Source organism: Brienomyrus brachyistius, chromosome 7 (assembly GCF_023856365.1).
Source record: "Brienomyrus brachyistius isolate T26 chromosome 7, BBRACH_0.4, whole genome shotgun sequence".
Classification (NCBI taxonomy): domain Eukaryota; kingdom Metazoa; phylum Chordata; class Actinopteri; order Osteoglossiformes; family Mormyridae; genus Brienomyrus; species Brienomyrus brachyistius.
This window is the reverse complement of record NC_064539.1, coordinates 7,655,762-7,683,339: the sequence shown is the minus strand read 5'-3', so window position 1 is coordinate 7,683,339 and position 27,578 is coordinate 7,655,762. Positions and strand designations below refer to the sequence as shown.

The 27,578-nt window shown below is 48.4% G+C and overlaps 1 protein-coding gene across 13 annotated transcripts; it reads left to right on the top strand.

Moving 5' to 3' along the window:
* The first annotated feature begins 574 nt into the window (after positions 1 to 574).
* On the top strand, positions 575 to 24,863 carry LOC125746643 (patatin-like phospholipase domain-containing protein 7). 13 transcript variants are annotated; one of them, XM_049020870.1, is made up of 36 exons: positions 575 to 650; positions 5,593 to 5,633; positions 6,216 to 6,290; positions 7,083 to 7,170; positions 7,583 to 7,665; positions 7,836 to 7,924; positions 8,536 to 8,676; positions 9,188 to 9,347; positions 11,795 to 11,875; positions 12,077 to 12,205; positions 12,504 to 12,584; positions 12,954 to 13,077; positions 13,391 to 13,474; positions 13,868 to 13,953; positions 14,326 to 14,481; positions 14,665 to 14,742; positions 15,483 to 15,688; positions 15,893 to 16,024; positions 16,346 to 16,469; positions 17,000 to 17,113; positions 17,212 to 17,278; positions 17,662 to 17,811; positions 18,568 to 18,631; positions 18,749 to 18,917; positions 19,437 to 19,619; positions 19,919 to 20,037; positions 20,720 to 20,876; positions 20,962 to 21,078; positions 21,217 to 21,286; positions 21,439 to 21,555; positions 21,947 to 22,095; positions 22,338 to 22,490; positions 22,757 to 22,873; positions 23,033 to 23,117; positions 23,253 to 23,368; positions 23,503 to 24,863. In XM_049020870.1, the coding sequence occupies exons 1-36, from the start codon at positions 590 to 592 to the stop codon at positions 23,566 to 23,568; spliced, it is 4,032 nt and encodes a 1,343-aa protein (XP_048876827.1). In that variant the 5' UTR covers positions 575 to 589; the 3' UTR covers positions 23,569 to 24,863. The 13 variants fall into 13 exon arrangements, 10 of the variants coding, with proteins under 10 accessions (XP_048876827.1, XP_048876826.1, XP_048876834.1 ...); XM_049020869.1 differs by having other exon boundaries at positions 13,865 to 13,953; XM_049020875.1 differs by lacking the exon at positions 575 to 650 and adding an exon at positions 4,627 to 4,683 and having other exon boundaries at positions 5,593 to 5,629; positions 6,214 to 6,290; positions 13,865 to 13,953.
* The last annotated feature ends 2,715 nt before the right edge of the window (positions 24,864 to 27,578 follow it).

Below are 27,578 nucleotides of genomic sequence, written 5' to 3'. Positions count from 1 at the left end.
GGCATTCAGGATGATTTTTGGGAATTTTAATATTTTGCTATTGCATGTATTTTGGATTGAAACAAAGAGTTCCTGTATGGATTCCATTGTCTTTTGTGAAAATAGGCCTGTTTAACAGCTTTTTTGTGGTATATGTTCTGCTTTTCCTTTGAAAGGCAGCCTCTTTTGATCAAGGTACGATACATGATGTCACTTTATTTGTACAGCTAGACAGAATAGCAATTCTATGGTCTATTCTTGTCTGGCAGTAAGAAAAACACCCAGAAGGAGCCTTTCGGTTCAGTGCTGACAACATTAAAGGCAGTTTGATAACAAAGTTACCAATCCATTCCCAGGTGGAGTCGGCTGTATGGATCATGCAGCGATGGCAAAGTTTGTGCTCAAGCTTGACTTTCTTAAAGGTTCCAGTCAGTCTCATGTGCTGAAAAAATGTGATTTTGCAGCCTTGGCCTCCGACAGACCTGTGCGCCTTTTGGTTTGAGAAATTCCCCGGGGACCGGGAGCTTAAGACGGCTGCGAATCCTGCCCCACGGGTCAGTAATATATGCCACCTCTTGGAGGTTCTTCCTACTGAAATCCCGCCTGGAAAATGCGCTACATCGTCACAAAAAGTCTTTGCATGGAAAGTGTCACCTGTTACGGTGACAGCGGTGAGAATTTTTAATTTTGTTTCGTATCTGAAATTATAATCCATCACGAGAGTTTCTGAAACATTGTTTTTCGTGTTAATTTTAATAGTACCTCTGTGTGTGGGGGTACAGTTAGATACTTCTGTAAAGTTTACTAGCTAAAATACCTTATGATGATGTTTGCACTTAATATGTAACACTTTCCATTCAGCTCTCACTTTAGAATGAGAACTCACATCCTCGATTGAGAGTTAGATTGCTAAAGTCCGTTTCACTTTAATGTGGCACGGGGAAGATTCAAGTCCCTTAAGAGACATCGAACTTAATCCTTGCTCGCCACGTCTATTTTGGATTCTATTATGATTCCAACTATGCATAACCAGTAGCATTTTATTTTGCTATCCAAAACAAAGGAAAGGATACCAAACTATTGCAGGGAACACACTGAGGGTAATTTAGAAACACTAGTTCACCTAAGCTCCACACACACACACACACACATACACACACACAGGTGAGAGAGGGAATGGAAACCAAAACACTGGAGTAATGAGGCCACTGCACAACCCTGGTACAACGTTATTGTTGCTATTTGTTATAATAATGCTAGTTATCAAACAATAATAATAATTTTAAAAAATCAGTATTTGTAAGGCAACAGCAACTTGGTGAGACCAGAACAAACGACTGGGGGCAGAACGTATATAAGAACAGGTTCTTTGTCAGCATGTAGGACTTGTACACATTTCCCAGAGGATTCTGGAGAAGACAAGTAGCCTTCAGAATCGAGAACTGGACCTCGCTCTGCAAGTTCACTGCAAGGAGCAGAATGCCTCTAGAAAGCTTTTATCCTTGTGTTCTGAAATCAAAAAAGAAAAAAAAACATTCCTGCTCTATATCCAGCAGGCTTCTGCTGGTCCTTTCATCAGTGTATTCCCATTTTAGCCATGTTTGTTTTGAAAGGAGAACAGAGAGGCTGTTGGTGTTGTTTACTGAAGCGGATGAAGTACTTTACCTCTTGAGTGCAAAGGAAAAGAACACAAAATATCATTATGTAGAAGGATGAAAAGGGGACGGACAGGCCTCCCGTCCCCCGCTTAAATTGCGTAACAAAAAACAAAAGCATAGAAGAATATAATTTGATGTGTAAAGATATAATATGCAGTGGGTGTACAGATATTATTCTCTAAGTTCTGTTAATGGTCAATGTGTATATGAGCCTTATTATTTAGTTTTGATTATGAATGTCTCAGTGACTATACAATGTGCAGAATTTCTTTAAAGAAAACTCTGAGTGCATGATCTTATTCCATCCATTTTCTGTGCGCGCTTGTTTCGTTCAGGGTCACTGGAACCCGAAGCCTATTGGCAAAGCTAATGGAGCAAGGCTAGGAATAAACCACAGTGCCAAAAAAGGCTACACCCCGATACAGTTTTGTTCCTCCACATTAACGCACTCCCAATAGCACAAAAAATGTTGCCCAGAGTCCATTTCTGTACCTTAAATTAGACTGAAGGCTACATTTACCTACAGCTGTGATACAATTGGCAGGTCCTTGAATTACAGCCCTAGTGACATGTAATGGCGCCATACCACTATACCGCCCCCCCCTCTGATAATGTTTCTCTAAAATAATAGGCCTGATGTTTACCTTATCATCACATCTCGTAACTCACTTGCGAAAAAGTTTTGCAGTCTCTTACCTAATGGAATTACCTCAGACATATGGCGAGAGATGTATAGTGATGTCTAGTCTTGTGATCTTTTATCCTTAGTGAAATAAAGTTCAGCCAACAAATTGCAAAAAATGTCTTAGGTAAGTATTTCAGTCCTTGACGATAGAATAAATAGTTAAAATACAAATGGCTTGTAATTATACATTATGGTAAGTCTGTGTCATATTGTTGTTCTTTTGTTAGAATTACTTAATACAATCTGAAATCTGCATATATACTCATTGACAAAAAAGTTACGCACCCAGATGGAGTGGTGGAAGTAAAATGAGTCTGCACGTGGTGAAAGGTCATGTGACTGTATTGCAATAATTATAATATCAGATAAAACGGACGAAAGAGTTGGCAGTATGGGCACACTGCTGGCCCCATGTCAGTAGGGTGTGGGAACCTCCCGGGCCTGGATACATGTGGCGGTACGATGCAAAAGTAAGTCGGTGTATCATACAGCCGGTGTATCCTCTCCTGCGGCAAGTCGGCCCACAGCTGTTGTAACTGGCCCTCGAGATCCTGCAGATTGGCACTGGGTCTGAGTTGACGTCTGAGCTGATCCCACACGTGCGATTGGATCGGGGGACCTGGCTGGCCACGGGAGGACCTCAACATGATGCAGGCGGTCCATAGACACACGTGCCGTGTGTGGACGGGTGTTGTCTAGTTGAAAGGGTGCTGTCTCAGGAGGGGTAAGACATGCAGACGCAGGATGTCACTGACGTAGCGCTGTGCCATCAGGGTCCCCCGAATCACTACCAGAAATGACCTGAAGTCATACCCTATTGCTCCCCACACCATGATGTCATACCCTATGGCTCCCCACACCATGATGTCATACCCAATGGCTCCCCACACCATGATGTCATACCCTATGGCTCCCCACACCATGATACCAGGAGTAACACTGGTCTGTCTCTCCACAACATTGGCAGGATTGGTCCTCTCCCCTTGGCACCGTCATATGTGCACATGCCAGTCATCCGTGGTAATGCAAAACCAAGATTCATCGCTGAACATGGTACATCGCCACTCGTCATCAGTCCATGCCTCCCGGTTATGACACCACTCCATAATGGCAGCCTACGCATGGGACGGTGAACCCGTAGTAAAGCTGATAGCAGTCATCAAGACACGGTGCGGGATAAAACAGACTGTTGTAGAGAGTCCAATAACTGTGTCCAGATGGCAGGCACAGCTGTCATGGGGTTCTGTAACGTTTGGCACACAATACAATGATCCTCCCTTGGTGTGGTCTGTCTTGGGCAACTGGAACCTTCACAATGTGTGTGGGTGCCCTCTCAAGCCCATTGGTTCCAACATCAGGCAACTGTGACATCTGCATGTGCCACATGCCAGGCAACTGCATAAGACCATCCACCCTCATGCAAACCCACAATGAGACCCCTATCAGACTCCCTCAAGTGCTGGTAATGCCGTCTAATATGTCTACGAGGCGTCCTCTGTCTGCGGACTAGACGTGCCAGCTCCTTGCAAATTGAATCATTTACATACCCATCGCTGGTCTGCAAGTGTACCAAATTACATCCAAATAGGACCATTACTTCTGGGTGCTTAACTTTTTTTCAGTGACTGTAATTGTTTTCATTTTCCCATCCCTTTCGCCATCTTAATTTTGATCCATTTATTCATCACTTTGTGAGTCGTTTGCGTATACCGCAAGATGGAGACAGAGAGTCCGCAAATTTCTGCAATACACCGCAAAGCAGGGAAATTAAGACAAAGCATGTCAACTAGTTTAATTTTTATGAAACAGCTGGATGACACGATGCGCGTGATAATCGCTTAGTTGAATAAAAAAGAAAACTAACAGATCTGCGTCTGACTATTCCTGACAAAAATGTAGAAGTTATAAACAATCGCTTACGCCTTTGAATTTTGGTCCGAGTTTTGTGTGCATGGGATAGTTCTATAAAACTGAACCTTAGGTATATAGAAATCAATTTGGTGTAGATTTGTATAACCACTGTAAGACACATTGCACCTGCAATTAATAGCCTCGCAACACAGCAAATAACAAGCGTAACTATGTCCATGCTGTCTTTATTCTTTCAAAAACTTGCAAACCTACACTTCTATAACGCTATCTATAACGCTTCTATAATTCTATCTCACTGAAGAACGTCAGTAGATCCAGTGTCCAGTTTGTAAATCTCTTTTGTTCCATGTTTCCGTAAACACCTGAAACAATCTTGACGCTGATTGGGTGAAATTTTAGAAGGCTAGCCAATAGTGGCGTTACATACTGGTAGGCGTTTCCCTCACTGTCAAGGCAACGTCCAGGCAGAGCTCTGGACTGTGAAGTAGGGTAAGTTCTGGTTTAATTGGCACGGGGAAATTGCACTGCCAATGGTAGGCTTTAAAAGTTTATTTGTGTAATTAATACTAGTAAAAACACTTGGCTGGATGTCTTCAGCGATCGGCTGTGTTACAGCGGATTGGTGTTGCTTTGTGTCCAGTTTGGGCGGAGTATGTGCGCGCAAATACATGTAACTACGGAGTTGAAGATGTTCCCAGATGCAACTTTGTCGTATTTCCCTTTTTCACTTCCTGCATGTCCGGAAGGATCGCCCCTTGTGTCTGACCCCAGCGATCATGCCTCACTGCCATGTTGCGCACAGCTGGTTTTCTTACTCAAGATACTTTGTGATTGTCGACAGGCTTTATTTATATACACGCTACACCGTTCTATCTACGGAGCACTCTGATCAGTTCTTTTTGTTTTGCTACTCGTGTATTATCAATAAAAGCTCTCCCATATGTGCCGCATTAAGTTTTATAAGTTCGCTGTCATTTCCAGTCTGAGCGTATATATACGCAGGAGGGTGTGTTGGCGGTGAAACTGAGCCGATTGCGCCATTAGCAGTACATTTTAAGGCTGTAAGCACTGTTTGTGACGAAGGTCACTTACTATGCTAGCGGCGGATTAGCTGACACACCAGCTCATATGATTCTTGTAACCTTAAACACGGCCACCGGTATTATGCTTTGCTTTTTCTTCATTGCTTTTTCAAGTGGCTGTGTTTTGTTTTGGTACCAGTGAAGCAAAGACACTTTGCAAATTCTCGGGAGAGAGAGGGAGGCTCAAAGGCCACTTTCACTGTAGTTTAGGTTCAGCACAGTGGTCATGAAGTCTGTGTGGTTGTGTGTTCTACTGTTCTAGTTGTTGATGCGGATGTGTATTTGGGACTCATTTTAACTTTCTGTCTGCCCTCAGAAATGGAAGGTGAAGATGCAGAGAGCTGTGCCACATACCCGGTAAGGTGCTGGAACACGCCTAACTCTCACATCTGTCATCTGGATAGTGTGCTTAGCACTATGGATTTGGGGCTAAGCATGTGTCCAGAAGGTCACATGTTCTGGAGGACATCGCCACCCTCCTGACTTTCTAATTTCTACTACACTTGTTATATGTGTATGTGCTTGCATTGTTTTGAGTCCCAACACATTTTCTTTGTTCAAATCATCTTCCACGTCTCACAACATCCAGGACTGTTTCTAGGTCAACGAGGCCAGAAACTACACTCATGCATGGGTGCCCACGCTCTCCCTAACCTTTCTGGAAAGTCACGGGGAGACAGAGAAGCAGTGGGGCAGGGTGCTGGTCAGCACAAGGGGAGGGAGGGAGAGAGAGTGGCCTTTGAGTTGGAACGTGGCTGCTTTAAAACTCACGCATGGTGCCTCCTGTCTGTTGGGGCATGGGTGTGACATGACCTTGGAAGGCAGTTAATCGACTTGTTCTTCTGTCATCAGTCTCTTTTATCTTGACGACTGGTTTGTGTAGTTCTTGCACTTGGCCCCCACCCCATTCCTCACACAGTGCCTGTGCTTGTCTTTCAGCTCATGCTGGGCGCCGGGATTGACATTCGAACACGGCTGCAGCAGTTTGTGGAGGAGAGGATGCAAACCACCATGGTAACACCAGCTCATCTCCATCCCGCAGCCCTGTGATGCAAGGGGATCTGCTCTATAACATTTACATCATAATCATCTGGAAGGGTTTATTTTTATGGTCTAGCGGTGAGCTCAGTAGAGGAGTGTGTAATGTAGTGGTAGGCGAGGGTTTCTGCTACGCTAAATCATCTTCCACGTCACACAACATCCAGGACTGTTTCTAGGTCACCAAAGCCAGAAACCACACACATGCATGGGCACTCGCGCTCTCCTTGACCTTTCCAGAAAGTGACAGGGAGACAGCGGTTTGTGGAGGAGAGGATGCAGGCCACCATAATACACCCGCGTTCCAGCTTGTCTCCGTCCCACAGCCCGTGATCACACAGGGTCTCACGCCTGCAGAATCGCGGGTTTAATTCCCCATGCACTATGTTTCTGGTTTATGTGGGTTACTGTCAGGTACTCTGGTTTCCTTCTGCACTACAAAGATGTGCTTTTAGGGTTGGAATGTCAAACTGCAGTCCTGGAAGGCCGGAGCCCTGTGTAGTTTAGTTCTTTCCCTTTTCCACCACAAATGATTCAGCTCAAGAGCTGTGTGGTAATTAGCATAAGAGGCTGAATTGGGTGTGTTAAATGAGGGGAAACCCAAAAATGTGCAGGGCTCCGGCAGAGGACGTTGCATGTTTTAAGTCGTTATTCTGTGACTTCCCAACCTAAAAGCTTCTTTGGAATATGGGATAGATTCCAGCAAGTGTCTTAGGTTAATTTAGCGAGTCGCCATGGAGATAGTCACCATGGGATTGTGTCTTCCAGTTGACAGGCATGGTGATCGGGGCAGCAGTGGCCGTGTCCCTCATCGGCATCGTGGTGCTGTTCCTCTACAGGAAATACAAGCTGTCTGGTTAGTACCTTCCCCTCGCCCCTGTTTGGCTTTGTCACCTCAGCGCCCGTCCCGCTCATGTCAGTCTCCCAGTACAAGCTATTCAGATATGACATTTAAAAGAGCTTCACAACCGTTGGCTGACATCTCATATGGAGCAAGTCTGTGTTTATTTGCTACATAAATAGAGTCAGGCACTGCCGTGTGTTTGCATAATTACACTCAATCTCCTGTCAGTTGTCATGGGGCTTCGAGTCAAAAAATACGGCGAACGGCAATTTCAGCAAAATGAAGTGGCATTTGATCTGTTCGGCACCTTTACTCAGTACACAGTAGGCACAGTTCTGTGTGTTTTTATTCTGCTTTTATGCCAAAAGAACCCACCTGTGTTGAAGATGACTCAGGTTTTTGGTCCACTTTTTGTGGTAATCAGGGCAGCAGCAGGCTGGCGTTCCTCGATATCGCTTCCGGAAGAGGGATAAGGTGCTGTTTTACGGCAGAAAGATCATGAGGAAGGTAGGCCGGGGTCCATGCTGAATACTCCTCAGTGACACAGCATGTTATTCCGCTGGCATCCTGCGGAGGCAGTGTGGTTCAGTGCCGGACATGCTTATGTCAGCATGTTATGTAATAACATCCCTTTATGCTTCTCTCTGTGCCCTTCCTTTCCTCCCCCTGATTCTCAGGTGCAGACTCTCTCTTCCACACCCTCGTCCACCTCTTTATCCCGCCAGCGTTCTCGGAAGAGAACCAAAGTCCTAACCATAGCTCGCAAGTGAGTCTCCGGACCACACGGTTCCAGATTCTTCATTAGATTCTTCATTTGCCCTTTGTACTTCAAGAGCTTCTTTGCAATACCCTGTCAGCGACACAAAATGTTCAGTTTCATATTCAGTTTCAGTTTTTGCAGATGGCTGCAAATGTCAAGAAAGTTGTGCTCTGAACAGTTTTTATGAACATATATGATGCCCTGCAAATTAATTACTAATAAGGGTACAGAGAGAAGATGGCATGTTGTGGAGGGATGGTGACCATCAGTGATGATGACAGTAGTAATAATATTCAGAAGCGAGTCGTAGCATTTTTTTGTAAATTTTTTTGTTGTGCATAATGGCTGATTTCAACGAAAACCTCCAAATTACCGAAACAATGTTGTAATTATGTGTTGTAGATGGTTGGCTGTTGCTGGGTGTAGCTGTTGTACCCTTGAATGAGGTGTAAGACACTCCTGGCTTCTGATTGTTTGGTCCCGATTGTTAGTCTTGGGTGGAGCCCAATAGCTTTGTTGAACCTGGCCTGTGTAGGTGCCACCTATGTAAATGTTAGTCATACCCACTGCAGAAAAAGGTGAATGGATATGCTCCCCACCCCGCTCGTGCTCCCCAGGATCCTACGGATCCGAAAGGAGCCCCCCACCCTGCAGCTGAAGGAGCCGCCCCCCTCGCTGCTGGAGGCCGACCTGACCGAGTTTGATGTGCAGAACTCCCACCTCCCGTCTGAGGTGCTCTACATGCTGAAGAACGTCAGGTGACCCCGCTTGGCAAACCGACGCAAACCGTGCTCCCAGAATGCACTGGGCTATGGAATATACCTCATGATATGCTTGGAACAGTGTGCGTCCCCAATCATTTAGTGTAATAGCGTATGCTGTACTTAGTATAAAAATGTAATATGGTTCATATAACATAGTGTATTGTGATATATTTGTATTTGACAATTTTACAGTACAGATACAGGAATTGCTTGATTTTTACATATGAGGTGCATAGATACAGTTGAGATGAAGCTTGGGGTGCAGTACCAAGCATTTTTATGTCCCCCCCCCTCACAGTCCATACAAGAGCAGTTTTTGGGGTAAAGGCTTAATTCAACAGCTCAACAGTGACAAATTATCTCTTTGGGGATTCAGACCAGGGCCCTGTTATCTACAAGCCAAACACTGAGCACTGAACCAGTGCAAATGTGCGAGTAATAATGTCTATGAAAAGAAGATTAAGAAACCTGTCTCTCTCTCCCGCTTGTTTGTGTCCCTCCTCAGGGTGCTGGGTCACTTTGAGAAGCCGCTCTTCCTGGAACTGTGTCGTCACATGGTCTCCATAGAGCTGCAGGAGGGCGAGGGCCTCTTTCGGCCCGGGGACCAAGACGACAGCATATACGTGGTGCAGGACGGCCGCCTGGAGCTGTGCGTGCTTGAGAGTGTAAGACCACCAGGGGGTGCTGCTGCTTCCACAGCGTCGTAATAACATTACCGGTTCTGCTTCTGCCTTGGGGCGGCACTGACATCACCTTTCCATATTGATGCTAATTGTTTTTAGCCAGCATTTTTATCCAAAGGCATGAAAACACGATTAGTTCTCCTAATGAAATGGACCATTGGTCCAAACAAAATTAGACGCAATGCTGAAGTTTAATGCAGGGTTTACAAGATAATAAGATCTAAGATAATTCATACAGTGACCTTTGCGTGTACATACTGCTGGCTGCAGACTCATACCGGAGCTGCATTGTTTTGTACTTTTTGATGAATGTGTTTTTGTCTTTGTTTTGAAGAATGCTAGAGGTTTTGCTGTTGCCCCTGACGATGGAGAACCTTGTTGTGCTGTCACCACCCTAATTTCCCACCCAACTGCTTTGGTGTATTTGATGGCTTGCAAACTGGGATCTGAAATTTGGTGAAATTGCAATTTTCCTGCCGTTTCTTTGGAGCTCTCTACCCCAGTACCAATGTCCCAAACATAGTCTTGGTATAAAGCTTCTACAAGCTGAGGCAGAACGGAGAGCTTGGAGGCCAGGACAAGGTTCACTGCAGAAGATTGGCTAGGTTGGAGTTACCAGATTGCAGAAATGGACAGTGCAGCCTGGAGGAATCTCTGGCAGTCAGCCTGAGAGGATTGTAGCCTGGAGTGGCGACGAGGTGAAGAGAGCAGTGACGCAGGGGCAGGATCCTCTGCAGGAACTGCTCTCTGAGCCTCCTTGAGGTTGTCCTTGATGGTAACACCCCCAGGTTCCGGATGACGTCTCAGCCATTTGGTCTCGAGTTATTATGGGAAGTTGTGACTCTGCTAGGTGAGACAAGAATTGCAAAATTTTTCATTAATTCTTGTATATTCCATTTAATTCGCCTGGAAAGTTGCCAACTTGGAATATTTCCAAAATTCCTCCATTTAACTTCCCATGGAATGGAAAGTTTCTTGGAATTTTCCGCCCCTTTGCAACCTTGGTGAGACCAAGGTAACGAAGGGGGCTGTCTTCATTTAGGGTGGGTTCGGGGGGGGCATGAGACTGATCTCTTGTATGAAAACAAGGAAACCCTCCTCAGGGCCCTGTGGGGCTCCAAGGGTTCGAGGCAGCAAGGGCTGCAGTGTCAGCAGGGCTCCTGGCTTGGGAGCCATTTGACTTTAGTCCAGCAGTTAGTTCTGGGAACCAGCAGGTGGCGCCGTGTTGTGCCGTGGAGAAAGGGGAGAAAACCTCTGTGATTTTTGGGTGGCCTTGAAGAGTGCCAGTGGGCAGAGCTCCAGTAGGCAGGCGGGTGGAGGTGAAGGGGAGGCTGGGAAATGTGCCACGGACTGCAGCACGTGAGCTAAGCTCAAGGGGACGGCAGCCAGTGCAGGAGAATATAGATCCTCTGTATCTGTCTGTCAGGGAAACAAAACGATGGTGAGTGTCCGGTCTCTGGAGACCGGAGGGCTGTCACGAGCGATTAGCAGGGAGGATCGGCGGCTCGGGTGGGGGTGGGCGGTTTGGCGATGGTGGTTTTCTGGGTTAATTGTGCGAACAGGAGGTCATTGTGATGGACAGATACCCTGGCAGATAGCGCCGTGGAATGCAGAAGGGTGTTTCTGGTGCAAGGCCCGGCGGGGACCGGTTTTATGGACCGTGTGCATCTCGCGTCTGTCAGCTGCAGCGTGATTCTGCCATTGTTTTCACCCTTTTTTTTGTGCTGAATTTCTGATAGACTTCCTGAGTCCATAGTCAGGCCAATAAGTAGATTAACCCTATCAATATCCATAGTGTTTGCTGGAAAAACAAAGTTTCCCGAGAATGCAGTGAAAATCGAAAGGAAAAAGTATTTAAACAGGATCTGTAAATTTAATTTAGTGGTGAGAGTTGAGCCAGCAGGGTGGCATGGTGGTGCAGTGGTTAGCACTGTTGCCTCACACCTCTGGGACCCGGGTTCGAGTCTCCGCCTGGGTCACATGTTTGTGGAGTTTGCATGTTCTCCCCATGTCGTCGTGGGGTTTCCTCCGGGTACTCCGTTTTCCCCCCACAGTCCAAAAACATGCTGAGGCTAATTGGAGTTGCTATATTGCCCGTAGGAATGCATGTGTGAGTGACTTGTGTGTAAGTGTGCCCTGCGATGGGCTGGCCCCCCATCCTGGGTTGTTCCCTACCTCGTGCCCATTGCTTCTGGGATAGGCTCCGGAACCCCCGCGACCCAGTAGGATAAGCGGGTTGGAAAATGGATGGCTGGAGTTGAGCCAGCCTGAAGATGTGCAGGTTTCCCATAGTGTGTGTGTGGGGCTTGCAACGGACTGGCGTCCTGTCCAGGGTGTCCCTCAGCCTTATGCCCTGTGCTGCCTGGGATAGATCCCATGGTAATCTTGCGTGTGCACTTGTGAACCGAGATGTTGGTGTTGTTCACCAGGATGGCACGGAGGTGGTGGTGAAGGAAGTGTTGCCAGGAGACAGCGTACACAGCCTTCTCAGCATCCTGGATGTTATCACCGTGAGTCTCTCCTTGGGCGTCTCTGGTACCCGATTATTGGTTTTGAGGGGTCACTGTCAGGTCAAATGCAATATTTCTGGCTAAGATTGCACTAGCAGCCATTGGGGAACCGTGATCCGGCCAGTTGCATTCAGATGCACGTAGGAACATGTTGGCGTGACTTTTGACCTCTGACCTTTCCCCTCCCTCTTCCTGTGTCAGGGCTACCCGGCTCCCTATAAGACTGTATCGGCACGGGCAGCCGCCCGTTCCGCCATCCTGCGTCTCCCAGCCTCAGCTTTTCAGTCCGTCTTTAGGAAGTACCCGGAGACGCTTGTCCGAGTCATCCAGGTACGGGTCCACGCACACACACACCGTCACGCGCTCACTTCAAACACGCCGCTCTTCTTTCCTTTGTCCCCCGAGGAGCTCTGTCTGTCTGTCTGTCAGTCTGTCTGTCCTTCAGGAACCCGGCGATTGATGTGAAATAATGGATCAAAGGGCCCTTTGATCTTTTCATTTTCGGCACTCGACTAAGCGCAGGTGTTCGCGTCCCTGTCTGCACTCCGCCGGGGACTCCGCCCTCTCTCACACCGAGCCCCCCCCCACCCCCGCTCATGCCTCCCCGTCCATCTCTCCCCACCTCCAGATTATCATGGTACGCCTTCAGAGGGTTACCTTTCTGGCTCTGCACAACTACCTGGGTCTGACCACGGAGCTCTTCAGCCCGGTGAGCAGATGGGGGGGGTGCTTTTAGGCACTGGGAAACTGAACCTGAACCCCCCCCCCCCCACTATGTGATTTTGGGGCTCCTGTTACTGATGTGAAAAATTTAACAGCTGCCTCTATATAGCTCGAATTGCCGTTAGAGGATGGATCTGTGTGTGTGTGTGTGTGTGTGTGTGTGTGTGTGTGTGTGTGTGTGTGTGTGTGTGTGTCTGTGTGTGTGTGTGTGTGTGTGATTCCAGAATAGGCTCTGGACCTCTGTGACCCTGCATGGCAGAGTGGGTATAGAAAATGGTGAAAGACCCCAATTTGACATTGTGAGATGCTAAGCAGCTTTAAGGAGGGGCTTTGCTGACCAGTGACACTTCGGCAGGAAAGCCAAGCTGTGCCCTTGGTGTCAGTGGCCAGCGTCATCGCCGAGGGCAGCCCGGGCCGAACCATGCGGCGGCTGCACTCCCTCCCTGCCACCGACGACGAGGTTGCCCAGGCGGAAGCAGGTGACATGCCCCCCCCCCACACGAAAGCCTGCCACCTATGGGTGCTGAAGACCAAAATATAGTCGAAAATAGCTTTTAATTAGATTCTCTGTCTAAAAACTTTCCATCAAGGCATATTTTTAGTGTTCATGTTTTTTCTGTTATGCCTGTAGTAACTGCACCTGTAGCACCTCTCTGTGTTGCTGGAACCCTCCTGTGTCGGTTCTTTATACTGGATGTATGGTACCTTTTGGTTTGGAACCGCGAGGTCATCTTGACGATACCGTGGCGTGTCCGGCTGCTTCTCAGAGTCTGCTTCTCATTCTGGTCGCAGACACGGAAAAGCACGGCGTGCCGGAGACCTCACCGGCTCCCCAGCGGAAGGCCCGCTCCGTCTCCATGCCGATCGATTATTCCGGTAGCTTCTGCCATCCTGTTTGCAAGGGCAGAATGGGATGGCGTGATGAAGTGTGTGTGTGTGTGTTTGTGTGTGAGAGAGAGAGAGAGAGAGAGAGAGGAAGGGAAAAAGAGACGTCCTTTTTCCGAATGGTTTTAATAATTAAAATGTTAAGAATATCTATATTTTGTGAAGTACTCCCCATTGTTCAGAATGCAGTAAAAAACGAACTCATTAGATAATTAAACAAAGGGGTTTGAGTGAAATAATGCACAAAAACAGCCCTTGTGGGGCTTAATGTGACCCCCCCCCTCCCCCAAATTGGAATGGAGCACCCTTTAGCTAATAGATGGCCCAGAGGATCTATGACAGTTCGGTTTTGGGTGGGGAATCTTACTGTGTCTGTCATAGCAGGGGTGGCTGGAAAGGACCTCGACATGGCTTATGAGCGCGCCAGGGTCACCATCGACGACCCGCCCTCCAGCCCTGTCATCCAGAAGGTGAGTTTCATTTCAGGGTGCCGACAATTCACAAGGGTGGGGGGGGGGGGTGTGGATTCTTTTATTTTGAATTCAGTTCTTATCAGTCGAAATGCCTTGTGTCTATCTAATCTGCAATGTTTTCTGACAGTGGCGGTTAATGAAAAAGCAGATCATCTTCTTAGGCTTAAGTTTGTTTATTTCTTTGAAATTTTTATTTAAATTTAAATCCCTTTATTGGCTTGATAGGGTGAACCTCATTTTTACCAAAGTGTTTATATTAATGCATGCAGGCATAGGGGCCATTAAATGTGCTTTTTGACAGACTGCAGATACAAACACACCCGTCGCCTGTATTCTCTGTCTGTATTCTCTGTCTCTCCATGTCCTCAGTCAATCTTGAAGAAAAGCGTGACCATGCAGCAGACACCCTCTGCTGTGTTCCACTACACGGACAGTGGGGGGCGCTCTGACCAAGTCCATCCTAGTAAAGTTAACACGATCTTCCAGGCAGCCAAGAAGGACCTGTTGGGCATTATCCAGTTAAAGGTTAGTGCAAGGGTGCCATGGCTTGAGATCCAGGGGCCATGCTGTTGTACCTTTGAGTGTGTCATTAGCTTTCAGCGCCATGGCTGTATGCCTAGCTGAGCACAGCAGGCTGCGGTGTGAGTTGTTATTAAACAGGAATGGCATCTGCTTTTCTCCCGCGGTCTGTGTCTCACTGGGCTCCAGGACCCCAGCCTGCTAGAGGGCAGAGTGACGCTGCACCAGGTCAAAACCGGATCTGTGGTGGCCCAGCAGGGTGATCAGGTGACCTTCCTCCTGAGCTTGGCATGCCGCCCGAGCTGATGTTAAAATGAGTGTTTTTACCAGAGTATTGCAGCGATGGCCGAATGAAGCTGCATGAACCGCTTGCTGTATTTTCTGACCCCACTAGATGGTGCTCTCTGTTCAAAAAAGGGCTCAAAGCATGCTCCAAAGCAAACCAAGAGCGCCATCTAGTACAGTAAAAAAATACAGCAAATGGTTCGTTAAGCTTCATTTAACCATTTAGCCATCACTAGCCTATTGTGTAGATGAGAGGTTCCCAGCCTTTTGGTGTCTGTGGGCTGGTGTACATTGTACAAAAATTTCACTGACCAGCAAAAGGGGTGGAGTTTACGGTGGAGTCTTGCTGATTTCATGAAGTTTAACCCATGACACTTCAAAGATGCAAGCAGAGCGGGTGAATGAAATGAATAATGAAAGCGTATCATTATTTTTTGGTAATTAACCAACCCCTCCGCAAAACCACCCGCTTTCTTGACCCAGTGGAATACTGCCCATGAACTGGTACCTGCATTTGGACTGGGGATTGGGAACTCCTAGTATAGATAATTGGCTATCCCATGTTCAGTTTAAGTGGACCATGAAAACGTCAGTTTAATGTCCGGTGTGTTTTTAGCGTGAATACCGTAGAAGCAGTAGAATGTTGTCTCCCCGCTGTGCTCAGTCCCAGTCTAACGCCCTCGCGCGTCTTTGTCTGTGACCACTGTGAATGTGCTCTCCAGGACGTGAGCGTGCAGTTCGTGATCTCGGGCCTGCTGCACGTGTACCAGCGCATGATTGACCGTGAGGAGGACACGTGCCTGTTTCACACACACCCCGGCGAGCTGGTAGGCCAGCTAGCCGTGCTGACGGGCGAGCCGCTCATCTTCACGGTTCGCGCCCATCGCGACTGCACCTTTCTCTCCATCTCCAAGATCCACTTCTACGAGTGCGTATCCATGCCCTTCCTCCCTGTTGGACGGGAATCTGTTAGGGGAATAATCGTCAGGGGAATCTTAGCTGTGTTTAGTATGTTTTAGTCGCCTTTTTTTTGTTTGTTCATAAGGCCCATGAGTGCATGAATTTTACACGCAGTTCTACCACTTGGCCAACAGATGGTGCAGTTCTTAAAGACTTTGTGTTTCCTTGGCAGGATCATGCGTGTGGAGCCCAGCGTGGTGCTGAACGTGGCTCACACGGTAGTGCGCCGGATGTCCCCCTTCGTGCGGCAGATCGACTTCGCCCTTGATTGGATGGCCGTGGAAGCTGGCAGGGCCGTCTACAGGTACAGGCGGAGCCCAGACAGTTGGAAACGTGACTAATTCATAACCTGACTCAGTAACGGCTTTTCAGACGTGTGCAAACACATCTTCCCCAGATGGCTGTTTCACAGCACTGATGGGAAATATTTAAGATTAATCCTGTGAACAGTAGTGCAATAATATACTTATTTCAGGCTGCATAGTCTGATCGTGTCTCAGTTTGTAAGGCTAATACTGATCGTGGACTCGCCCCCCCGTGGACCCACCTGAGCGAAGCACCTTCCCCTCTGACACGCTTCTCCCGAGAGCCGAGTTCGGTTTCAGCCCCCACATCTCCCTGTCAGGCAGGGGGACAAGTCGGACAGCACCTTCATCGTCCTGAGCGGCCGGCTGCGCTCCGTCATCCTCAAGGAGGACGGCAAGAAGGAACTGACGGGGGAGTACGGTCGGGGCGACCTCATCGGAGTGGTGAGAGCCTCGGGTTCGAGAGGAGGGGTGCAGTGTTGGTGCGTGTGCTGGGAGGACAGGTCCGGATTGCATCAGGCGGCCAATACGCACAGCCTCCCAGAATAGTCCGTGTCTGTTATTCCACAATCGCCTTGACATGCAACATCGCCATGGTGACGCCAGCACGGCTAAGAATACCTCTCCGTGCGGGCACCATGGTTACTGACCCCGGAGTTTTAGGATACGGGTCTGGTGTGCCCCTCCTTACACCGGTGGTACAAAACAAGCAGGCCTGTTGCACGTCATCCACACTACGCCTGACTGCACATCCGAAACCCTGAGTGTAAACGTCAGTATTAATGGCGACCTTTACGAAGAGGAGTTCCTGGAAAAATCTGTGCATGAGCAGCATGACGATGACCACATTCCCGGCAAAGTCTGTTTTTAACTCGAATGATGATGATAATAATGAGGATGATAACGGAAGGAGCGTCTTGTACCTGGCCGGCATGCGTTAGACCCGCGTCACAGCTGTCATCCTGTGTCCTCAGGTGGAGGCTCTGACCCACCAGAACCGGGCCACCACAGTGCACGCGGTCCGGGACTCGGAGCTTGCCAAGCTTCCGGAAGGTGCCCTCAGCTCCATTAAGAGGAGGTACCCGCAGGTGAGCGCCACCCCCTGTGTACTGGATGGGACGGGTGCCCGCCTGCTGCTGCCCCCCCCCCCTGCATTTCCAGCTCATTCTGCCTCCTCCTGGTCTAGGTGGTGACCAGATTGATCCATCTGCTCGGGCAGAAGATTTTACAGCAGGTTAACGGTCCCCTGACAGGTCTGTGTGTGTCTCCTCTCCTGTTATCCTAACCTTCTGCGGATCATACTTCACTCTGAAAAAGAGACTTTTTGCATAGGGAGAGTTATTCCCTAAAAGTTCAATATTTTATGCATGTGTATTTTGTAAGAAAATGTTTCCCCCCTGTCACCGGTCGTAGGGGTGGATCCCTCTTAAACTCTACTGAAGTAACAGCTGGCGTGTGCGTGTGTGTGTGTGTGTGTGTGTGTGTGTGTGTGTGTGTGTGTGCGTGTGTGCGCGCGTATGCACGCCTCACCCCAGTCTGTGTGTGTGCGTGTGTGTGTGTGCGTGTGTGTGTGTGCATGCACGCCTCACCCCAGTCTGTGTGTGCGTGCCTGACCCCAGTCTGTGTGTGTCCCCAGCCCGCAGCCTCACCCTCCACACCCCAGGGAGTAAGTGGGACACAGGAAATCCCGCCTCCAACCTGTCCACTGTCTCCATCCTGCCTGTTTCTGATGAGGTTCCCCTGACCGCCTTCGCCCTGGAGCTGCAGCACGCGCTCAGTGCCATCGGTCAGCCATGTCACCTCATTATTCTTATCAGTCGCGATCAGACCTGTTTTCCAGAATGCGGCCTGGACTGTCGGAAAATGAGCAAAAACCGGTCTGCTTCTTAGAAACTGAAAAGTTTACAGCTCTGGGAAAAATCAAGAAACCACAGTCAAATTTTCAGTTCCACTCATTTCTCGATTTTAGTGTGTGTGTAAAATACACATTTTTTGCACACTACAGCCTGGCTCTTCCCTGCTTCTCATTGATGAAGGGCTTCTTTGCTTCGTGGGACGAGCCTAACATGCACTGTCCTTGCAGTGCACTTCAAACCAGTTAATGTTTCCCGTTTTTTTTGAAGGTCACCTGATCACCCTCTGATGTATGAGGTACTGCCAGCTAAGTTGATGGTCATCTCTAGCATTAGGAAGTTGCTTCTGCCCTCTGTCTGGCTGGTTTTTGGTCGTTCCCAGTGTCTCCTGCTTCACCTTCTTCTTGTACTGCTGTCTCAGAAAATTTGAGCCTGAAGCTTGTGCAGTGTAGCCTTCTGCCAGCAGAGCTAGGATTAAACCAGGATTTAAACACGCATTTAAAAAAAAAAAGAAATGTAGAAAGTGGTCTGTTAATTTTTTTTTTATTTTTTTTTTTAAGTGTTCCCTTGAACCGTCTCCTATTTTTCTTTAAAACCAATCAAAAGCTAAATTACTGTGAAATGTATGCTGTTAATTGCCCCCATAAACATCATTGTGATTTTGCCGTCTACCCTCTCCACTCTCCCAGGACCCACCCTGCTCCTGACCAGTGACATCATCAAACAGCGCCTGGGAGCCGCAGCACTAGACAAGTCAGTAATGCATTCAAAATCCCCCTCTACCATCCGCTTAGGGCTCTCATTCAGCTAATGGTGTGCCCTAAATACGAGTGTACCCTAACTGAATCCCCCCCCCCCCCACTGGCTCAGTGTGCACGAGTACCGCCTGTCAAGCTGGCTGGGACAGCAGGAGGATATCCACCGCATCGTGCTCTACCAATCAGACAGCTCCCTCACACCCTGGACCCAGCGCTGCATCCGGCAGGCCGACTGCATCATTATCGTAGGGCTCGGCGAGCAGGATCCCACCGTGGGGGAGGTGAGGGGGTGAGGGGCGGGTGGGGGGGTGTACAGGGGGATGGATCGTCCTGCGGTCTATCTCAGAATTACCAGATCTTGTCAGCTTCAGGGCTTGGAGATTGTCAGTGTCAATCTGCTGACAGGTAAAGAGCATCTGTATGCTGATTCATCTCACAGAAATTACAGTGTTAGTCTTTAAGGCTGAGAGAGGATAAAAGGCACTCTTGGGGGGGGCATCGCATTTACCAAATCAGATTTGAGCTTTTATCCAAAGCCACTTGAAGTAGATTGAAGATTTACAGTTTGGGATTTGAACCCACAACCTTCCCAAAGTTATTGCAGTGGTCTAGTTGTTGAGCCTCTGGAGCTGCAGGTTCCCAGTGCATTTCTATGAGAACCCGTAGGTTGTCCTGAAATGTGACGTGGAGGTCTGTATGCATACTCACATCTTCCGGAGTTTGGCCATCGAGCTTCTCGGGCCAGGGCAGTTACAGCAGAGAGCGGGGTCCAGTCCTGTTTGATGTGCGTCTTCCCCCAGCTGGAGCGCATGCTAGAGGGAAGTGCGGTGAGAGCCCAAAAGCAGCTGGTCTTGCTGCACCGTGAGGATGGGCCGTCCCCCCAGGGCACCGTGGACTGGCTCAACATGCGCAGCTGGATCTCCAGGCACCTGCACCTGTCCTGCCCCCGCAGGGTGTTCACCAAGAGGAGCCTGCCCAAACTGGTACCCTCCCACCATAACTAGCCATGCCTCCAGACCCTTCCCTCTTATTGTGGCCATGCCCAAGTCACACCCCTCTCACTATAGCCACACCCACAGCCCCACCCACTTTACCATTGCCACACCTTGCACCCCTACCCTTCTCAAAATAGCCTTGCCCGTAGTCCTGCCCCTCCCACAAATATCCACATTCCCGTCCTAGGCCAGTTGTCTTCAGTCCTTATCTTACAACTACAGAATTCGATTTTTATGCTTTTTCCTTTTTGATTTTTTTTGTCCTTGTGCCCGTGTGTGTTCCTCAGAGGGAGATGTACCAGCGTGTCTTCCAGAAGCCCCCGAATCGCCACTCAGACTTCTCTCGGTTGGCTCGAGTCCTGACAGGCAACGCCATTGGTCTGGTGCTGGGGGGAGGCGGAGCCAGGTATGATGCGTCATCTGTTTGCCTCACCCAATCCCTGCCAACTTTCCCCCAGGCTATTGCACGACAACCCATCTTCTAGAGCCTTCTATAGATTCTCAGTATTTCTTGTTAATAGTGGGTGATGGTACTGTTCCTATTTGAATTATTGTGTGAGGACCAGGACGGGTCCGCCATGACATTTCCTGGGTCTGGTGCTGGTCCTCTGCCGCTTGTATGACCAGTAGTGGTGACCCGGTTGGCACGCCCTCCCTGAGCTGCTTCTGGCCGGTTCTGTCAGACGCCCCTCAGCTTTGGGTTGCTCCAACATTCTCCTTCCTCTAACACTCTTCCTCTTCTGCTCTTTTCTTTGTCTTTCTCAGGCAGTTGATCCAGGTGTGTATGCTCCCCTCTCTCTCTCTCTCTCTCTTGCTCGCTCTCCCTCTCTTTCCTTCTCTCTCTCTTTCCCCTGACACTCCTGTTTGACTAAATACATGTGTGGCTATGTGTAGATAAGCTGAGCTGAAGCTCTGCAGGTCCAGCTTATAGTGGATAAGGGCAGGACAGTGACAGTTAATGATTGAGCTGGTCTGTTTAAACATGTCTGACATGAAGAATTGGTCTTTATCCTTTGTGTCACGTTATGTTTGTGTGTTTGCTTATACATCACGGGCCCTTTTTAATCTGCCCTGCCCCTCTTTCTTAGGGGCTGCTCCCAGGTGGGCATAATCCGTGCTTTGAAAGAGGCTGGGATCCCAATTGATCTTGTGGGTGGCACTTCCATTGGGTCCCTGATGGGGGCGCTCTATGCAGAAGATCGCAGCTACAGTCGCATGAGGGTCCGGGCGCGGGAATGGGCGATGGTAAGTGAGTCTCGGGGGGGGGGGGGGGTGGCATTCGGTGCAGGCAGAGTGCCCGTCAAGCAACTCCCTCTATTTCCACCCTCAGGAAATGACCTCCGTCTTCAAAAAGGTGCTGGACCTCACCTACCCCGTCACCTCTATGTTCTCTGGTGCGGCCTTCAACTCCGGCATCTCGAGCGTCTTCCAGAGCAAGCAGATCGAGGTGAAGGCAGTTAAGACCCTGTCTTTCAATCCTTGAAATCTCATCTCATTTGCAGGTTTCATGAAGTGGGTTCTGTACCCACTGTGGTACATTTAATCTGCCTGTAGGTGGCGTCCTCATGGCTTTATTCCTCTCCAGGATCTGTGGATCCCCTACTTCAACATCACCACGGACATCTCGGCCTCTACCATGAGGGTGCACACTGATGGTGTGTCTGTCTGCTTGGCCTGTCCCCTGGGGTGTTACACACCTTCACCGCCTTGCCATCTTAATAGACCCATCTGATCATCCTGTGCTATTTCCCCCAAAAGGGGGTGGAGACTAACAGCATTGTTACAGTCATGCGACTCCGTTTCCCAGGCTCCCTGTGGCGATATGTGCGTGCCAGCATGTCCCTTTCGGGCTACTTGCCTCCCCTTTGCGACCCAAAAGACGGGCACCTGCTCATGGATGGGGGTTATATCAACAACCTGCCAGGTCAGCACCCCCCAAAAATACCTATAATCTAAATCATAATCAGAGATGGAAAGTTCAGGTCCAGAAAGTACAAATCCAGACCAAGATCTTGTTTCAACCAACCAGTTGAATATAAAGAGTCACATTCACAGAGTTCTCAGCTGGTTGGTTGAAACAAGATCTTGGTCTGGATTTGTACTTCCTTGACCTGAACTTTCCACCTCTGCTCATAATCCTGCTGTAAGATGGGAAGTATGTGTAAAAGTAAATGAATAATAAATAAATAACCTGTAAAAGAACTCAAGGTTAAGTAGAGGGGGACAAGGTGAAATCCATCAGGGTTTCTGTGCTGAGGCTGAAATCAACCAAGTTTTCTACTAGACAAATTGTCCTGCCCCCCTCCCCTATGCAGCGGATGTGGCGCGGTCCATGGGCGCCAAGGTCGTGATCGCCATCGACGTGGGCAGCCAGGACGAGACCCACCTCACCAACTATGGTGACTCCCTGTCAGGCTGGTGGCTTCTTTGGAAACGTTTCAACCCCCTTGCCAAGAAAGTGAAGGTGGGGTGTCCATGTGGGTGGAAGGTTCCCGTCATTCTTCAGTGTCTGTCGAGGTCTATTAATGAGCGTTGTTATACGAAACCCCCTAGCTTATCTGCAAATCGCATTAACGTTAATCAAAGTAACTGGCTCTGGTATGCAGTTCCAGGGTCCCCCGCTGGGACTTGAGTTATCGTTATTATTATTATTGGTGACGAGCCCCCGCTGGCAAATAAACATTAAAGCGATCATGTGACCGGCAGGTGCTGAACATGGCGGAGATCCAGACGCGGCTGGCCTATGTGTGTTGTGTGAGGCAGCTGGAGGTGGTGAAGAACAGCGATTACTGCGAGTATATCCGGCCTCCCATCGACCGCTACCGCACACTGGAGTTCGCCAAGTTCGACGAGATCGCCGTGCGTGTCCCTGCCCTCGTGCACCACCGAATATCCACTACAGAAATGGGCCTTCACATCTGGGGTGGGTGGGATTACAGAGTGTTTGCTGCTCAGCGATTGGCTTAACTGGTTGTCTGTTGTCTTTATATTGATTCCCATTGGTTAAAATCAGTGATTGGCAGCACACGGTAGTCCCACCTTCCGTGGTTTGTGGCGTCCCAGGCGCTATGCCTGCGGCTCGCCGGCGACGACTCGTGATGACACTCTTCCCGCTCGCCCCGCAGGAGGTGGGCTACCAGCACGGCAAGACCGTGTTTGACGTGTGGTGCCGCAGTGGCGTGGTGGAGAAGATGCTGAAGGACAGGCACCAGGAAGATTTCCGCAACACCAAGAGTAACAACGTGAGTGCGGATGGGCTGGAATGGGGGCGCGAGTTCGCACTGCTGTCATGGCGACGTCGGGATCATGTGCCGGGCACTGATTCGCCAGCTGTGCCAGCTGTCAGTGTTTGATTAAGTAGGGTCGGTGAATATTATGGGGTGTCTCTCTCTCCCCTGCAGGTGGTAACCTGTCCCAACGCCTCCTTCACTGACCTGGCGGAGATCGTGTCCCGCATTGAGCCAGTGAAGCAGGTGGTCGTTGATGGTGAGAGGAGCACATTTTGGGGTCTTTTATTCGTGTTGCATCTCCCTCCTGTTTTCTGTCACATTATGCTCCCCTCATTTCCTCTCTCTCTTCCTTTGTTTTTGCCTCCCTTACTCTCTGATTCCCCCCCCCCAGAAGAGTCAGATTACCAGACTGACTATGAGGAAGAGGCAGTGGAGAGTGCCCTCTCCGATATAGAGCTACCCAATCACCACAGCGAGCACACAGAGGGGGAGGAGACCATAGACTCAGTAAGCCGCTCCCCTTGCCCCACTGCAAACTCCTAAATGAAACTTATCTTGAGCACTAAGTTACTTTATTCATGCAGGTAAACATGAGAATTGTCCAGCACTGAATAACGCCGAAACACTCATGTTGTTTCTAGGATGATGAATCGGAGATTCGACAGAGACGGAGGCCTAACCAATCCACAAGAAATGTCAGCTTGTAGCCCCGCCTCCCTACCGGCCTCACCTGTTGGCCGCTGCCCGGACGGAAGGGAATGCAAAGCCACAAATTTCACCATAGAGCGGCTGAGAGCCTTATGGCATAGGCCCGACTCCGGAACCTTCTCTCGCAGGTCTTCCTCCGAGTTTTTTTTTTTTCTGGTTTCTGTGATGATCGTCATGTTATTTCATCCATCATAATATATTTCATAGCTAGCGAGGCGGAACGTGAATTTTGATTCCTCCAAGGAATTGTGGCTAGTCGGATGTGGACCATCTTACCCAAAAAAAAACAACCTTCCAAATGTGGTCACCGCTGCCGCTCGCTGTTGTGAGGTTTGCCCGCTGACACCCCACCATCTGTTCTCTGCGAGTTTGTCAGGGATGAGGCGGTACACTGGACGGGCGTGAGGCTTGGAAAGCAGAGTTACATTCTCCAGTGTCTTTTCCATACATTTTATCTTCATTCTTCACATGATGCGTCACTCTTACCTGAAGCCAAGAAGTTCTCCTAAATGAAGTGATTTTTTTTATATGTTAAGCCTATCAATGCAAGACCTTTTTTACATTTGTGTTTTTTTTTGTATATAAAGATCATTGGTGCCTTTGCCCAGGACAATTTGGACCCAAGCTCTGCTTTTAACAGTACTAATACCATTGTTGGTGCACCTGTGCCTCTCCGACATCTCCGATCACCTCTTCTGTGGTGAGACGACATTTCTGCTCAGCCCCTGTGTGTATTAGTGTCAGGGAGACTGACTATTCTGGTCCCTATTATCCCTCTTGGAGATTAAGTGTTGTTTCGAACTTTGAGTCTTCCACACATCTTCTCAGAACTCTGCCTCCGGCTGGGTTTGTTATTCGTGACGGTGCTGTCACTCTTCGTGCTGCCTGTTCATGTTTGTATTAATGTCAGTGTTAACACTGACAGACCTCTACCTTCAAAAATCAGTACATCGCTGATTTATTTTGTATTTGAAGACTTTTACAGGTAAGGAAATATTATCCATCCATCCTTAAATCTGTTTACAGGGCGGACGTACACAGAAATGTGTAGAAACATTTCAAAGCGTGTCAACCACTCAATTATCTATTAGCGCACGGCTCAAAAGGAGCAGGTGAATGTGTCATTGGGCTTTATGTTGATTTGGGGAGAGGACTGTGAATCTTCTTCAGTAAATAATAAGCTGCTGTTTGAGGAACATTTGCCAGAAAAAAATGCACAGTATTACTGTGAGTGTGAATAACTCATAATAATAACAAAAATAACCAATAAACTACATGAGATTTTTTGGGAAAACTGTGTGTGACATTTATGGGAAGTAGGGTTAGACAACAGAGAAAATGGGCAGTTTCACAGAGTTTTGTTGTACATGTACAATGAGAAAAAGTATGTATATAGGTGATTCCTGTTCTTCACAGTAGAGATGTACTGGCATGAAAGGCAGACACTGTACCCCATCTGTGTTCTGTAACCATGTTCTGTTTAGGGTTGTGGGGGATCTGGAGCCTGTGGGAATGTAAAGGAATAACCTAGAATGGGGGGCGCCAACCCATCACAGGACACCCTCACATCCCATTCATTCATAGTATGTTTTTGGACTGTGGGGGGAACTAGAGAACATGCAAACTCTACACATGACGAACCATGATGGAGACTCAAACCCTGGTTCTAGTGCTAACTGCTACACCACTATGCTCCACCACTACAGCCCTCCCCCCCCACCTTCAAATAAGGTAAAAAGCAACAGTATGTGAAAACAAACAAGTGTCTCAAGCAGAGAATGGAGTCAGTAGATAGTCATGGGTCTTCAGCAGGCTAAGACGCTGTGTCTGTGATTGGAAGGTTGCTCGTTCAGATCCTGTAGTTGGCTGTGTGATTTCACCGTTTGGCCCTGGAGTGAAGCCCCTAACCCCAGATTGCTCCAGGGACTAGCTGACCCCGCTCTCTCAGTTGTACATTGCTCTGGATAAAAGCATCTGTTAAATAAATAAATACAGATACTGACAAGAGCATAATAGCTGGAGGAAGAGTGCTCCATAGGGAAAGATACTCACATTGAGAACATGCTGTGTGGATACAGGAGTCTGGTTCAAACAGGCCCCCGGGGTCCTCATGGCCCCAGGATGAAATATCGCATGACATGTAAAGTGTAGATGTGTGTCACTACAGCTGATGTGTGACTTTTGCGTTAGTGTGTGACTGGCGCGGGGAGAAGAGGCGTGTTTTTGTAAGATTGTCTGGAGGAGTCAGAATCACATTATTGCTTTTTTTGATGCCTTTCTCTAGAGCTGTGTATCAAATGGGGCGCCTCACTTATCCATCAAATCCTCCCTTTGGTTATCTGGAGTCAATATGGCATAAACAGTTATTGACTCCCCAAGGGAGAGACAGGCTGTGCCACCTATAGTGTGTGTCATGCAGGGAATTAGGACTGAAATGAGAGCTTAACTCTGGAAATAAGCATGAATTTGGACTCAGTGTGAAGGTTATAATTACCTTTTTTGAGTGCCTGGATAATGTTTCTCTGTCTGGTCCAAAGAGATGTCCCAGGCTATAGTTGACTAACACTTTTAATGTGTGTTTTGTGGCATCTCTTCCATCCTCCTCGCACCTCCTGCCTGTAACTCCTTTCCTTTGAAGACCTCCTGGATCTTCACTGTGAGACACATGGATCAGTATCCTGATTAATCCTAAAATCTTCTCCATGTGGGGGGGGGCTTGTGTCTGGTGAGTCAGGGTGGCTAAACGGATTATAGATCTGGGCAGTGGTTTGTAAAGTGGTGCTTTTGTTTTGCTGTATTCAGAATTTAGTGGGTCTAGCTCTGATATTTGTTTAATAGGGCGTGGAAGATCACTACAGTAGGACATAAAATCCCATCCCCTAATCGTATCTTGGTTTTGTAGTGTCGAGTTTTGTGGTCAAGAGCTTCTGCTGTTCGTTGTTTCACTCCCTTGATATGCTCCCCAAAGACAAGGTCAAATTAGACTTGCTTCAGTACTCGATTGATGACCCTTGCAGAGGAGCTATGAAGTTTAACATTGAAAGGAGTCATTTTTTTTTTACTTTATCTGATGTCTTGTAACGCTTTGTTCTTTCCAAGTTATTCATCACTTAAAAATGCTCACCGATTACAAAAGGTGAGGACGTCATTGGGGAAGGAAGAGGAATTGTTCTCCATTGGAAGTTCTTGCACCACCCACCAGGTGGCACCATTATGCAGCTCATTTAGAACTTGCGACATGATAGGATGGCAGAGTGAGTGAAGGGGAGCGAAGCCAGCCTTGCAGTTTTTGGCTCTGGTAGCCAAACTGTGGTGTCAGTCACAAGTGGATGGGCCAGTGAAAGGGGAAAAGTCTAGCCCCTTGCTGTTTGGATCGGTCCTGTCTCAACAGAGCCTTTTAATTAGATGCATCGTGCTCCCAATGTTTCCTGCGGCACACAGCTGATTAACGAGCTGTTATACAAAAATCAGGTCAGAGAGAGAGAGCACAATGAGCCAATGGCTGGAGTGGGGGGGGGGGGGGGTGGGACGGACTGGATTGATTGAGACTAAAGATGGGGAGATCGATAGGATATGAAAGTGAGTTGATTAAAAGGGAAAGTGGGCAAGTTTGAAAATGGGGACAAGCTGGCGGCTGGGGTGGGGGGGGGGGTGTAGGGCCAGACGGCAGGCAGATGATGGAGAGAACAGGGAGCTGGGTCAGGTTGCCAGACTGGACCTCGTGGACAAGGAAGAGAGCCAGGCAGGGATTCCATAGAGACTAGGGGTAGAGATCAGATTATGGAGACTGGGGTCAGTTTTAGTTGACATGAGGGTTTTGTCATGTCTGCCCGCTATCTGCTACTATCCCTTTATTTGAAATATGACTGAATTCCATACATTCGCCACCCTCTCTTCATTCTTCCTTAACATCCCCCAACCCCCTCACCCATGAGCGTCCAGGATGCTTGCTCAGGTATTTGGGTCATACAGACCTTGGGTGGAAATGAGTCTTTGACCAGATGGGCTC

What these genes read in the sequence shown, in the direction of transcription:
- LOC125746643 (XM_049020869.1), top strand. Translation starts at nt 590, where the DNA reads ATGCGCTACATCGTCACAAAAAGTCTTTGCATGGAAAGTGTCACCTGT. An exon ending in TGGCCCAGCAGGGTGATCAG is followed by an intron (nt 14,743 to 15,482) that starts GTGACCTTCCTC and finishes TGTGCTCTCCAG; the next exon opens with GACGTGAGCGTGCAGTTCGT. An exon ending in GGGCGCGGGAATGGGCGATG is followed by an intron (nt 20,877 to 20,961) that starts GTAAGTGAGTCT and finishes TTCCACCCTCAG; the next exon opens with GAAATGACCTCCGTCTTCAA.